The sequence below is a fragment of the Notolepis coatsorum genome, assembly GCF_963971535.1.
Source record: "Notolepis coatsorum genome assembly, chromosome: 5".
NCBI lineage: Eukaryota > Metazoa > Chordata > Actinopteri > Aulopiformes > Paralepididae > Notolepis > Notolepis coatsorum.
The window spans coordinates 51,504,113-51,519,261 of record NC_140169.1 but is presented as its reverse complement, the minus strand read 5'-3'; the positions used below and the strand labels follow the sequence as shown (position 1 = coordinate 51,519,261).

The 15,149-nt window shown below is 43.2% G+C and overlaps 1 protein-coding gene across 1 annotated transcript in view; it reads left to right on the top strand.

Moving 5' to 3' along the window:
* Positions 1–15,149, top strand: part of LOC311229130 (uncharacterized protein) — a 121,654-nt gene that overhangs the window by 83,331 nt on the left and 23,174 nt on the right. The window contains exons 17-25 of the mRNA XM_084315153.1: positions 1,524–1,799; positions 4,373–4,479; positions 4,767–4,825; positions 6,576–6,721; positions 6,832–7,044; positions 8,302–8,502; positions 8,621–8,764; positions 8,889–9,064; positions 10,182–10,346. Of these exons, the coding sequence (XP_084171279.1) occupies positions 1,524–1,799; positions 4,373–4,479; positions 4,767–4,825; positions 6,576–6,721; positions 6,832–7,044; positions 8,302–8,502; positions 8,621–8,764; positions 8,889–9,064; positions 10,182–10,346 (1,487 nt within the window). The remainder of the gene's footprint in view (positions 1–1,523; positions 1,800–4,372; positions 4,480–4,766; positions 4,826–6,575; positions 6,722–6,831; positions 7,045–8,301; positions 8,503–8,620; positions 8,765–8,888; positions 9,065–10,181; positions 10,347–15,149) is intronic.

Genomic DNA, 15,149 nt, shown 5'->3' with positions numbered 1-15,149 from the left:
AAACAATAAACACGCCTATTGTCTCTGTTCAAAATGCACCGAAACATTGTCTCTTAGGAAAGCCGCTCCCGTCTGCCTCGTCCTTCTCTGAGTAGCACGGCCTCTGGTTGCCAGACTCCGCCTCGTTGGTGGTCTTTCCAGCTTGATGTGGGTCCCCTCTGGAAACGATCATTTGGTCCCAGGTACCCCGAGGGAAGAAATTTAAATCCGGGAGTCTCGGGAGGGAGCTCCACAAATCATGTTAAACCCAGATTAGGCTCAAACAAGGGACTAAACACGTTTTGCAATTATGCCACATCAATGTGGGACGCCCTACCCAAAGCCGTAAAGGAATGTGAATCACTACCCACCTTCAAAACCACTCTCAAAGAACACCTATGGGAGACTGCAATTCGAAACTGGCCCCTGTAAATATGTAAGTATGGTTGTCAATATTCCAATGTACAGTTTTATCTATCTTTCTATTCCACCACGGTCCTCAACACCTATATTCTGTCCCTACTGTACCTCAGGCCCCTAGAGCAAGGTTCCCTGTCATTCTCCATCGCGACACACAATGTTCTTGTACCGTCCTTCATCCCAGAGTCGGCCCCCGGCGCGCGCCAGTTCTTTCTGGTGACGTGTGTAACTCACTAACAAGGCCCTACATTTTTTATTTTAAATTGTTTATCTTTTTTTCCCCTCCTTTTTCCGATTTTTCTCCCATCCCACTGTTAGTCGTTATGCCAATTCCCAACCCTCTTCCTGGTTGTTGCGCACTTTCCCCTACTGTTGGCCCGAGAGGCGGGAGACTGTCACATGCTTTCCTCCGTCGCATGTGCAGCCAGCCGGCAGCCAGCCTGGCAGCTCAGATTCTCACTGGGAGAGTGTAACGTGTGGGAGGCCGCACTACCTCTCTCCAGATCCTACCCTCGCTGAGCAGGCGCCCCGACCGAACTGTAGGGGTCGCTGTCCACAACGCCCAGGACCCACCCGCCAGCTTTCCCCATCCCCTAATACTGCCAATTGTATTAGTGTGAACGGCCAGCCAAGCTGGTGACAACGCCGGGAGCTGGGCTCGAACCCAGCATCTCCGGCGTTGGTGACGAACGCAATCTCCGCTACGCCACCTGACCGCCCAAGGCCCTAAATATTGAGGTGTTAAAAGAAGGCAGTAGGGAATTAATCCCTCTTCACTCTCAAGCTATGTCTCCGATGACATCTTGTGAAGATATTTTTTATTCCGTTCTATAATTAAACTGTATTTAATTAACTGTTTTTTTTTTTTTTTTACTTACATTTTTATTTGCAGTTTTTAAACATCAAAGACAGTACAGTTCGACAGACAAAAATTATAGAAAATAATATCAAACGCAAATAAAAGGGCGACATAAAGTAGAAATAAAAAATATATAAAAAAATAAAGTGGCATGGGTTCTTCGGTACATTCATAGTTTATTTACATTTCAATTTCTATTTATTTTCTTGTTTCTTTTTCATTCTCTTTTCTTCCTATATTCCTCCCATTTCTCCCATTTTGACAGCACCACCTACAACAACAACTCCACCTACAACTACTACAGCACTTACAACAACAGCACCACCTACAACAACAACACCAACTACAACAACAACAGCACCACCTACAACAACAACTCCACCTACAACTACTACAGCACTTACAACAACAGCACCACCTACAACAACAACTCCACCTACAACAACAACAGCACCACCTACAACAACAACAGCACCACCTACAACAACAACTCCACCTACAACTACTACAGCACTTACAACAACAACAACTCCACCTAACAGTAAGAAGCATTTTGTATAAAAGTATTCTGTACTTCTGTATGACAACTATTAAAGAAACTTGAAACCTACAACTACAACAACAACTCCACTTGCTCCAACTGCTTTTCCGGGACCTAGTATGTTCTTTTTTTCCCTCAACTTTTTAAATATTTCAGATATGGGTAATGGAAAACATTCAGTTCTGTTTTAGAACTCTAATCTTTCTAAAACTATTTGTGGTATTGTAGATTTTATTCTAGTAATAAAAAAAATGTCATTAGTATAATGTGCTAGTGAGTAAAATTGTCATATGGCGTGACCAAATGTAAAAGTGGTGTATTTTAATGATGTATGTCTATTTCTCAGCATTCCTCATCACTACTATACACATTTCTAGCTGTTCCTTGTGCTAATTTGTTACATTTTGCATACATTTTCTTAATAAAAACTAGGGATGTCCGATATTATCGGCCGACCGATATTATCGGCCGATATCGGCAGTAAAATGTGATATCGGAAAATATCGGTATCGGTTTAAAAAAAAATAAAACAATAACAATATTTGTTATATATATATATCCAGTGAAATTATTAGTTACCTGAAATTATTCCGTTTTTTGGGGGGGGGGAACCCTGCATATATCGGTATCGGTTGATATCGGTTGATATCGGTATCGGAAATTAAGAGTTGGACAATATCGGAATATCGGTATCGGTAAAAAAGCCAATATCGAGCATCCCTAATAAAAACTCATGGTAAGACGATAGCACTAAATTTGACTATGTACTTCTAACACATTTTGGCAAACCTTCTTATAAAAACACCAAACACCAAAATGCTAGAAACATTTGGCGACACTGTTATTCATCTGTCCCATTGATGATTTTAACATTTCTTACCAAAAAGCCTTCATTTCACTAATTGTGAAAGTCACACCAAATTATATGCCGTTACACCATATGATTAATCACACCTCACAACAATCTGTAATGCAAGAATATGTATTTAATCCATTTAACAAACAACTAAAAATAGTTAAAAGACATATGATTGATATCATGGGTTCAAATTAAGAGTATAATCACTTTGAAAAACAGTTTAAACAATGTGTCTCCCTGTATCTCTCCCTGTATTTCCTTGTTCTTTCTGCACTTGCCATACCTCTACTAAAATCAAGAATCAAGAATCAAGAGGTTTATTTGTCACATACATACCAGGGCATACAGTGAAATTGCAGTGGTCATGCCCGCATTGATTGTGCAAAATAAAATAGAATAAAATAGGCATAGAAAAAATTAAATAGAAAAAATAAAATAGATAAGACACAAGATATGCATGGAAAAAAAAGACATGCTAGGTTCCTGAGAAATCTGTCTCAAACTGAAAAAAAACAAGTGAAAGGGAAACATTTCAAGTACAACATCTTGTTGATAAACATGGATTTTGTAAACATGGATAGTAGGGAAGTAGGGATACAAGTAGGTATACCTTGGAAAAAGTGTTTATAATACAGTGACAAAAAAGTGTTAAAAGGACAAAATATTCATTAAACTTAAGTATTAGTTGTAAAATATGTATGAAATAGAATTATATATCTAGTTAAATGCAGTTCATATCATATAGTGTGACACATTAATCATATGGTGTGATGAGAAAACCCTGTCACACCATATGGTGTTTCATGAACTTAGAACACCATTGTGCATTGGGGCTATATGCTAGCATGCTAACAACATACTCATTGGCACATGGCAATATATATTTAAATTCAGTATTGACTAAAAAGTATCTTATTTTTGCATAAAATGTGTCACACCAAAAGACAATGTGAAAGGTCTAAAAGTGGAAGTGCCTAAATACACCTTATATATTGAGAAAACTAAGAGGGGTAACTCACCTTCTAACCTTCCAAAGTCCTTCAGAGATGTTTTCCTACTTCCTGAAAAGATGAAGGACCCCTCAAAGGTTTCCAAACAATTACCTGTTGAAAAATAGGAATATGGCGTCACACCATATGATATCAAATTTGCTCTGTGAATTCATATAAAACAAAATGCTCTGTGCAATATAACATAATTTGCTCATAAATGTTTTCATTATTTACTTATCTTTAACACTAAGGACTCCAAAAAGGCCATGTCACGTCAACCACCCATATATGCATACATCCAAACTATAATGTCTTACCGTTAGTGAAATGTTACCAAATTTCCATTTACCATATTAATAGTGGCCTTCTCCACTCCATTTTCTATGTTAGTTACATCACATGTTATTGGTACACATTGATCTCCTGCACAGCACTCAGTAATTCATTAATTAATTAGCACAGCTGTAGAGTAATTTTGTCATGCAGACATTAGGCACATCTACTCACACTTGGCTACCGCCTTCCATTTTCATGTATAATTATGCATTAATATGCTGTTATGTTGACATGAGTAAGTGGAATGCAATATTTTATGTACATTTATCTTGTTCTTTTTATCATCAACATATTGGTCCTCAATCTTGACAATAAGCCTAACTCTTTTAAGTTCAGCTGTTATGTAACTTTCTCATCTTAATATTTATTTTTATTTTATTATTCAGCCTTAAGTCTGAGGATGTCCTTCCGAATAGACAAGGACTTCTCTCCGGGATTAAATGACATTACAAGTCCCGAATCCATACAGCTGAAGGATCTGATTGAACCAGTGGTAAGTGCATTTATTTTCTTTAGCTACGACGAAGCCACTTGTAACAAGTAATTTGTCCCGTCTGTCCCAAGAATGTTTGCCATGACATGGTAGAGACATAACATCTTTCACTGTAGCACTTTGAAAAGCCATGACTTGCACCTGGTGAGTCTGAATGATGGCGTGGTCTACAACCTTCCCACTAGCAATGTGTGTTATGTGCTTGTTTACACTATAATCACATTTCATCTTCAGTTGGTGTTGACGTTTTTGTGCTGCTATCATCAAGATTATTGTGTCTCTTACAGTTACAAAACAACTATAGAACAATGACAGGGTTCATCTCAGCACTAATCACTGGATTCAGGTACAGCATTTTCCTGCATTAAACATTTAGGTCGCTTTCACACCTATAGTTACGGTACACTCTGTGCTTTCACACCTATAGTTACGGTACACTCTGTGCTTTCACACCTATAGTTACGGTAGACTGTGCTTTCACACCTATAGTTACGGTATACTCTGTGCTTTCACACCTATAGTTACGGTAGACTCTGTGCTTTCACACCTATAGTTATGGTAGACTCTGTGCTTTCACACCTATAGTTACGGTAGACTCTGTGCTTTCACACCTATAGTTACGGTAGACTCTGTGCTTTCACACCTATAGTTACGGTAGACTCTGTGCTTTCACACCTATAGTTATGGTAGACTCTGTGCTTTCACACCTATAGTTACGGTAGACTCTGTGCTTTCACACCTATAGTTACGGCAGACTCTGTGCTTTCACACCTATAGTTACGGTACACTCAGTGTGAAAGCAACCTCAGAACAAAGAGCTCAGGTGTGAAAGCGACCTCAGAACAAAGAGCTCAGGTGTGAAAGCGACCTCAGAACAAAGAGCTCAGGTGTGAAAGCGACCTCAGAACAAAGGGCTCGGGTGTGAAAGCGACCTCAGAGAAAGAGCTCAGGTGTGAAAGCGACCTCAGAACAAAGAGCTCAGGTGTGAAAGCGACCTCAGAGAAAGAGCTCAGGTGTGAAAGCGACCTCAGAACAAAGAGCTCAGGTGTGAAAGCGACCTCAGAGGAAGAGCTCGGGTGTGAAAGCGACCTCAGAGGAAGAGCTCAGGTGTGAAAGCGACCTCAGAACAAAGAGCTCAGGTGTGAAAGCGACCTCAGAGGAAGAGCTCAGGTGTGAAAGCGACCTCAGAACAAAGAGCTCAGGTGTGAAAGCGACCTCAGAACAAAGAGCTCAGGTGTGAAAGTGACCTCAGAACAAAGAGCTCAGGTGTGAAAGCGACCTCAGAGAAAGAGCTCAGGTGTGAAAGCGACCTCAGAACAAAGAGCTCAGGTGTGAAAGCGACCTCAGAACAAAGAGCTCAGGTGTGAAAGCGACCTCAGAACAAAGAGCTCAGGTGTGAAAGCGACCTCAGAACAAAGAGCTCAGGTGTGAAAGCGACCTCAGAGAAAGAGTTCAGGTGTGAAAGCGACCTCAGAACAAAGAGCTCAGGTGTGAAAGCGACCTCAGAACAAAGTGCTCAGGTGTGAAAGTGACCTCAGAGGAAGAGCTCAGGTGTGAAAGCGACCTCAGAGGAAGAGCTCAGGTGTGAAAGCGACCTCAGAGGAAGAGCTCAGGTGTGAAAGCGACCTCAGAGGAAGAGCTCAGGTGTGAAAGCGACCTCAGAGGAAGAGCTCAGGTGTGAAAGCGACCTCAGAACAAAGAGCTCAGGTGTGAAAGCGACCTCAGAACAAAGAGCTCAGGTGTGAAAGCGACCTCAGAACAAAGAGCTCAGGTGTGAAAGCGACCTCAGAGGAAGAGCTCAGGTGTGAAAGCGACCTCAGAACAAAGAGCTCAGGTGTGAAAGCGACCTCAGAGGAAGAGCTCAGGTGTGAAAGCGACCTCAGAGGAAGAGCTCAGGTGTGAAAGCGACCTCAGAACAAAGAGCCCAGGTGTGAAAGCGACCTCAGAGGAAGAGCTCAGGTGTGAAAGCGACCTCAGAGGAAGAGCTCAGGTGTGAAAGCGACCTCGGAGGCCCAAAAGAGCTCTATGAATGTTTTTGAAGTTCTTTCTTACCCTCGTCTCACACTTCTTTTGTTTTGTCTTTTTGTTCTAAACAGACCAGGAAGTGTATTCATAGACTTTACTGTCCAGACGACATCTGCTATTAGTTCTGAAATTGCTCAAGCTAATAATGGCCTCCCATCAGCCATGGCTTCTGAAGCCAATGCCACTGTCCTGGGTTTAGTGACTGTGGTTTACAACAGTACGTCTACAAATAATTATATGTCTAAATAATCACATTTGACCACATTAAATCACATCAGTTTGAATGGACTAAATCTCGTCTTAATGCCTTTTTCCTCCTCTCCAAAGGTGTTAAAGGAATCAGTATAGCACCAAGTGACATTTACTCTGGGGATGACATAGTTATGACCTGTGGACCTGGCGACTCATCGAACATCGACATTGGAGAGATTACTGATTCTGTGTGGAAGGGCACAACAACCCAAGGTAGCCGGGTTCTGAGATCCAGTGATGGAACATTACAATTACTTACAATTAAGGATAGCATCCTTGCTGATAGCGGTAAGTGACTAAACCTGCGCCTTGTCATTTGGGGCAGAAAACGTACTTTGACCAAATTATTTGTAATTTAGTATAATTATTCTACATTATGCCATCATAAATAAATAAAAAATAAATTGAAGTTGTGTGAAGGAGCTAACGAGATACATAATTGTACAGTCAATTCACATTTTAAAATGAATTGTGCGCCATGAATGTAAACACAGTGAAACAGAATGACATGTTGCAACATAGAGACCTATAGGTTACAGCAATGGTCCTATACTCCTCTGTAGAATGACATGTTGCAACATAGAGAGACCTATAGGTTACAGCAATGGTCCTATACTCCTCTGTAGAATGACATGTTGCAACATAGAGAGACCTATAGGTTACAGCAATGGTCCTATACTCCTCTGTAGAATGACATGTTGCAACATAGAGAGACCTATAGGTTACAGCAATGGTCCTATACTCCTCTGTAGAATGACATGTTGCAACATAGAGAGACCTATAGGTTACAGCAATGAGCCCTATAGCCTAGATCTCTGTAGAATGGCGAGTAACACATATTTATACAGGAGAGGAGACAAAACAAGTGGAGCATGATGTACATAATATGGATTACAGAGATATCTGGAATTATAGATATGATGTATAGAGATATCTGGATAATGACATAGACAGCTGTGTGTGCATATGTGTGTACAAGTTGATGTGTAGAGAGAGAGCAAGTTCCCTACCAGACTGTTTATTTAGTCATGAAATTAGACTATAGATTTGTCATATTTGGTCCCAGAGCCTTCTCTGTGGCCGCACCCACCCTCAGGAACTCACTCCCTCCAAACATCCGTAGTGCTACATCCCTGCACTCTTTCAAATCCCAACTCAAGACCCACCTTTTCACCAAATTTGTAAATGACTGCCTGATTTCCCCTTTTTTCTTTCGTTTTCTTTCTTTCTTTCCTTTTGATTCATATTTTGTTGTTACGTTGTTCCCTGTCCCCCTCCCTTAGCTGTTAAGCGCCTTGGGTCTCCTGAAAGGCGCTATATAAATTTAAGATATTATTATTATTATTATTACATTTCACTCTACTTTTCTGAGGTTCAAACTTCCCTCCCAAGATTACCGTGCAGAATGGCACCCGGGACATTGGGAATTTCCTTCATGACATGCATAGCAAAATAATCTACCATTCGATGGCCTATCAATTACACATCCAGACTTTTTGCCTTCATTGTATTGATCCAACTTTGTTTGGTTCCATTTGATCTCAGGGCCGTATGATTGTACTCTGAACGGTGCAGTAATGGACTTCACACAGAGAGGACAAATTAATATCAAAGATGCCCCCATTGTGCGGGCAGATCCTCTATACAGCGTCAGATGTGAAGACGGTCATATAGAGAAACTCGAGTGCTGTGTGCAGAAAGACTATAAAGTCCAGTGGTGGAGCGGTACAGACCGTTTAGACTCAGGTAAAACTGAAGTGATATGTTTATCCTCCTCCTGATGGTCAAACATTCAAATTTCGTATTTATTTTGGGGTGCCTACATTTCATGCATGAATATATGTTTGTTGTCAAATGTTCACAGATTCTGAGGATTCTGGAACGGAATACTGTATCAAGTACAGTTACACAGTGATAAGCTGTACAAGTGATAAATCTTTCGTATGTAAAGTGAACAACCTGGCTCGCTATTCCACGACCACAACATTGAAGCACATTGATGTGCAAGGTAAGTAATTGCACCAAATATTCCAAAAGACATTGACTATTGTCGACTAAAAGATGTTGACTATTTAAAAATAAAAAATAAAAATTCTAAAACCTTTTTATTTATTTTTTTGCCCCACGTAAAGACATTGCATGCAGTGATGAATACTATGGCATTGGAGGAGAAGGTGCCACATCAGAGCGAAGTTGTGATCCTGGTCTGGAGGGGATCAAGACTGCGGTCTGTTCGGGGGGAGTATGGAGACTTGTGCAGGACACCTGCGTCCTGAAACAAATAGCAGACCTTCTGGCTCTTTCCCAGGTAGAGGACTTACATTTTCTTTTTTATTGTCCAACTCTTAATTTCCAATATCAACTGATACCGATATATGCTTTGTTTCCCCCCCCCCCCCCCCCAAAAAACTAAATCATTTCAGGTAACTAACATCACATATCTCTTGTCGTGGATTAACACAACATTATGCATACTTTTGACAATAAAAGTATGCATTTGTAACGGGGAAGCCCGTGGGTATGTAACAGGTGTGTTGACGAGTGACTGTGGCAGTGCGGGCTGGTAAATTAAACTCACTTCACCATAACAGGGTTAACAGACGCATAGGTATGGTAGTTAGGAGTGAATTCACTTCTTAGTGCAGCGGCCTGTGTCGTCGCCCGCGGACGCGGGAGCCCCCTGTTCGATTCCCCCTCGGGACATTAACATTTAACATCAAACACAACGCAGACCCAGTATGATCCGTCACACATTGATGTGTTAATTTCACTGGATGCATTCAACAAGGCTTTCTAAATGTAAACATTATCTGTGCAAAATATGACAACTACTAGTATATAGCCTACCGTCGGTGTCGAATATGAAATAAAGGCATTTAAATAATAAATAAATTTATTTAATTTTAATTAGCAATTAAAAAAATAATAATAATAAAATAAAAAATCATATATTTTTCCCCCTCACCTACGTGTCCCGCATTGTCCCGCAAAAGAAGTGCTGCTGTCCTGCGACTGAACAATTTTGACCTGGTCACCCTAACGTCGATAGATCTTCAGCGTCGGCTCAGAAAAGTAAAAACCAATGCAGATAATTTCCGATATTACATTTTAATGCCAATATCAGTTGATAATATAGGCCGATAATATCGGACATCTCTAGTTATTATTATTATTATTTTACCCAACTCTATTTTGAAAAACAAGGCAAAAACATCTTTGTCCGCTATTGCCATGAATTCAAATGTAGTTATTGTGAGTGCAGCCCACTGCAAATGTTGTAGTATTCTTTTAATTGCACACATTTGATGATATAGGTATATGTTATTATTTTATTTGGAAAGCACTTGTATATGGTGATTGTAAACATATACTTATTTACAGTATTGCATTGTATTGATTCTTACGATGTGATTTTATTCTTTCAGGGTTTGGAAGCGGAGGGAGTTCCAGAATTAGTAATTTCCCTCAATAATACAACAGGTTCCTTTGAAGGTCTAATTACAAAGTCATCTGCAACCATGAATACCATTGTTGACATCCTGAAAATTGTTGCAAACGTTTCCAAAAATATCACTGAACCTGTCATGAAGGTAAGTTAAAACTCTCAATTAAAAACCCCTTGGAAATGGTACATGTCACCAGTTGCCTCAATAGTTTCTGTCACGTTTTATGATATGTTATGATTAGGGCTGCCAGTTTATCGCGTTAATTAGATTAATTAATTACACAGCTAATGATTGCGTTGAGAAAATTAACGCAAAATTAATAAAAAAAATAAAATCTCATTCATTCCATAAGAACGTAGCATAAACATTTACAGACTTTTTTTTTTTAATTGTCCATTTGCATGTTCTTGGTATCTGATTCTAGAGGACATCTATGGATCTCAGAAAAGTGTCAGAAATACTGTGTATGTTACTAGGCTTGAGTAAATTGTAATGAACCAAATGAGAATATCAATTCAATTTATTTTTATGTGAATAACACCATGCTAAAATTGACCAGACCTGAAAAATCTAAGCAAATGAATAAAGGGAAGATGATTAAACAGAAGGTTTTGTAGATACAGTACTGAATTCTGCCATCCGGACACATGCAATTTCAAATATGATTATAGAATATAGAATATCAGGCCTAAAATGGTTATGCGATTAAAATGCGATTAATTAGATTAATTAATTCATTACAAATCCTGTAATTAATTAGATACATTTTTTTAATCGCCTGACAGCACTAGTTATGATATAATAATAATAATACAATTGATTTGTATAGCACCTTTTATACAAATGTAGAAGGGTGGATTATCCCTGCTTGTGGGAGTAGTAGTACACAGACACTGGGTAGTAGGATACTATAGTATTGGACCTATAAGTACCCCCGTCTTTGGCCCGGAACGTCGTTCTGGAGGGCTTGCAGCAGGAGTGGATGGGGCCCAGGATTTACTAACCTGGGGACTGGTACTCTGGTCTCCCTCGCCTTCCAAGGCGGTCAGCAGTAGCTCCCCACACACCCTCACTTCCCCCAGTACCTCCGACAGCCCTCCCACACCCAGTGACTGTCAGTTCAATAGTATTATTGGGCTTCCCTTTAAGCAGCACCCTTCCTTGACCACCTGTATAGACCCTTCAAATGCTACATGGCACCGGGTGCTCTTGTTATTATAATGTAGGGGAAGCTCTTCCCACCATAGGCACCGAGCGCTCAATACATTAAAACACACCGCTTGTACTAGGGGAACCCAGGCATAAAATGGAGACACATTGGGAATTCAAAGAACCAAATAATCAAATAAACAAATAACCAAATACCAAAATAAAACCAAGTAAATGTGGGCCCACATTACCAAAAGAAAACCTAACCTAAGCCGGGTTAAATTGTTCGGGGTACCCCTTAGACACTGGTTGTTAGCGTTCACTTGAATGGACGTTGCTGTTGATACCCGTGGTACCGTTAGTACTTAGCCAAGATGGCGGACCCACCCTTGTCACCGCTCGTCCGGGTGACAAGATGGCGTCGGCGATCCCGCGAGCACAGCCAGCAGGCTGGGCGGACAGCAGGCAGTGGTTAGCTGGAGGAGCGTGCTGTATGGCGTCCTCAGCTGGTGGGAAGAGGCGTCCTCTGTACCGTCTGGGAAACGTCCACCGCTGCTGTTGCTGGCTTGCTTCTGTCGCGCGAGCTAATACTGTGGCTACCCTAAACACAGCTAAGCTTTGGGTCTCGACGCACCCTCTTGCTATATCGGTTACACTGCTAACGCAACGTAGCTGGCTATACCACCGGTCTCTTCAGCGCTGCGCGCCCGGTAGTCTACTCAAGTCAGACAGAGCCGCTAGCAGCATACTACTATACCGCACACAGTAACTACTATAACCCGATAACGTTAGACGTTAGTCTCGTTAACTCTAGACGTTAGTCCTTTGGTTCGGTTTCTCTTACTCACACACTATCGCTGATACTTCTAGGATAACCCGTCACTAGCAAGTATTTCTCATCACCCGCCGATCGTTCCGACGGGGTTTTCCTTCATTAACTTCTTCAACGGGGCTATTCCAAAGCACACGCCCGCTGTGGCTGCGACTGTTCACGGCCAAGTCCAACGCCGAAGAGAGCTTCCTGCTCCCTTTGCCTCCAGGTAACTCCCTCTTCCTCGTTGCTTGCTTCTCTCCACCGCTCCACCTGCCACCACTGCCACTCCGCCCCCTGCTGGCAACCTCCACTGGTCCCACTCAAGGACCGCTCCAGAAAGGGAAAAAGGGCTCAATGTTATTGTTAGTAATCCATACTGCAGCCGGAGAAGAGTAGCACCTCACCTCGTCGTTAGACTGGGCGAGCTATCCAAAGGAACACTGTTAGGCTATCCAAAGGAACACTGTTAATCAATCCTTAGACCCACAGTTTCACACATTGTTCCATTAGTTTCACACACTGTTCTACAACCATCCTCTTCAGCACGTCGTCCTGGCGATCCCGAGCGGGTAGCCGACCTCTGGTGCTCCTCTGGGGCCAGGTTCGTCCAACCTCCCCTGCATCTGATTCCGCGTCAGATCCATCTGTCTCTGTTGGTAGGCCCTTGGCCACGGCTCCGCCCGCCAAGGCCTCTGAGGAGCCGCCCGCGGCGCCCTCCTCGCCCCCGTCTCCACCGTCTTCTCCATCCTCGTTTGAGGGGACTGACTTTATCTCTCCTGACGCCCTCCTGACGCTCCCATCTCCACCCTCTAAGCCCGGTTTGACACCTGCCGGTGAGCGTCTGCGCCGGTATTGAAAGTTGCGCCGGTAGCGACGCCGACGAGGCCCCTGTTCTGGGCAGTCCTCGCCTCCTTGACCTCCTGGTCGGAAACCTCGTGGTAGCTCTGCCTCCAGAGGTCCCGGTCTCCGCCGTCAAGCTCTCCCCTCTCAGGTCCTCTCCTGTTGGGCTCTCCCCTGTTGGGCCCTCTCTGTTCAGGCCCCCTCCGGTCGGCCCCCCTCCTTTCAGACCCCCTCTGGTCAGGCTCTCCCCTGTCGGGCTCTCTCCGGTTGGGCTCTCTCCCGTTGGGCTCTCTCTGTTCAGGCCCCCTCTGGCCGGCCCTTCTCTGAGCAGGCTCTCTCCTGCCGGGCTCTCTCCTGTTGGGCTCTCTCTCCAGAGGCCCACAAGGTTATAGGCACATTCCTAAGGGCGTCCAGCAGTATTGAATGAAGCAATTGCCCTGCTGTAATATATATGGTCCTTCTAGCATGAATAGCCTATACGCTTATATATATATATACAGATATATACAGATATATATATATACCTGTACAATACAGTACTCATATACTTAAACACTGATTAATATGTTTACACATCATACATGTAGTTTTTAAAGTGTAGCTCTCTGCCTCCTAACTGCAAGGGTTAATTCTGCAGGCAGCATTCGCTCCTCTGGTCGGAGCCGTCTCCAAGGTCACATTCCTGGCTCCACTAACAGTAAGACAAGAGGCCTCTTCTCTTTTCATTCTGACTGTGCAGCCCAGCCCAGTATACATATCACATACAGTAACATATGCTTAGATTTAAAACAGATATATATATAATAAACATATGCTTAGATTTAAAACAGATATATAATAACCATATGCTTAATCCTTTATATCTTACAAGTGACAGGGAGAACAGGATGTCATAATAAAAAGGGTCACTTCGTGGCACTTCAACACCGCCTCTGTCTTCCTGGTCGTCTCTTTCCTCTGTCTTAATAGCGTCTGTACGGGGGGACGAGATGGCGATTGCGGGGTCACGTGGCTGTGACTCTCCACACCCCCTCTGTCATCTTGGTTCCCTGGTACCCTGGTAGCCGACGGGAAGACTTGCATCTGTTGTTCCCTGGCTGGACGGCCCGACAGGATAGGGGCCACGTCGTTGCTTGGTAGCCAGCGGGAAGACTTGCATCTGTTGTTCCCGGCCAATGCCCCCAGTTGTTGTCGTCTGAAGAACACAATGTCATAGTTCTTATGGTCACCCCCTCTGACCTCTTGGATCTCTCCCGTAGTTTTGAGGTAGGTCGAATTGTCACTTCTCGGGCGACCCCACGGGTCCCCGAGAATTGTAGCAGCAGTCCTCTATTGAAGTGTGGTTGGCCTGGTCGTGTGACCCTGTCCGTAGGCCACGCAGGACATCACAGATATAGTCCACAGAGGACTCATTTCTTTTCTCTCTTTCAGGTCCATTCAGGGCTCTCGTCGCCCTGTAACTTGGGTCCAGGCCGATGTCTCTCTGTCTCCATGTCACAGGATATGCGGGCATAATATCCCCTGTTTCATCGCCTGCCCATCCTCCTTCACCTTCGTTGGAGACGTCCTCCAATCCTGAGCTCCAGGAGAGCTTTCAAAGAAGGCCCCTTGCTGATAGGTCTCAGTTTGGCCGGTTTAGCTCTCTTGTTCCGAGGTCTGGGAGGTTCGTCCCCTGCGCCAGCTTCTCATGAGCTAGCATCTGCTGCGCCAGCTTCTTCTGAGCTACCTGTGCCAGCCTCTCCTGAGCTAGCGCCTGTTGCACTAGCATCTGTTGTGCTAGCGTCTTCCGTGCTAGCATCTCTTGTGCTAGCTTCTCTTGTGCTAGCTTCTCTTGAGCTAGCGTCTGATGCGCTAGCATCTGTTGTACTAGCTTCTCCTGAGCTAGCTTCTTCTGCGCCAGCTTCTCATGAGCTAGTATCTCTTCTGCTAGCTTCTCCTGAGCTAGCGTCTCATGTGCCAGCTTCTCATGAGCTAGCGTCTGTTGCACTAGCATCTGCTGTGCTAGCATCTTCTGAGCTAGCGTCTGCTGCGCCAGCTTCTTATGAGCTAGTATCTTCTGCGCCAGCTTCTTCTGAGCTAGCGTCTGCTGCGCCAGCTTCTTATGAGCTAGCGTCTGCTGTTAGCTCCAGCTATTTAGCCTGATG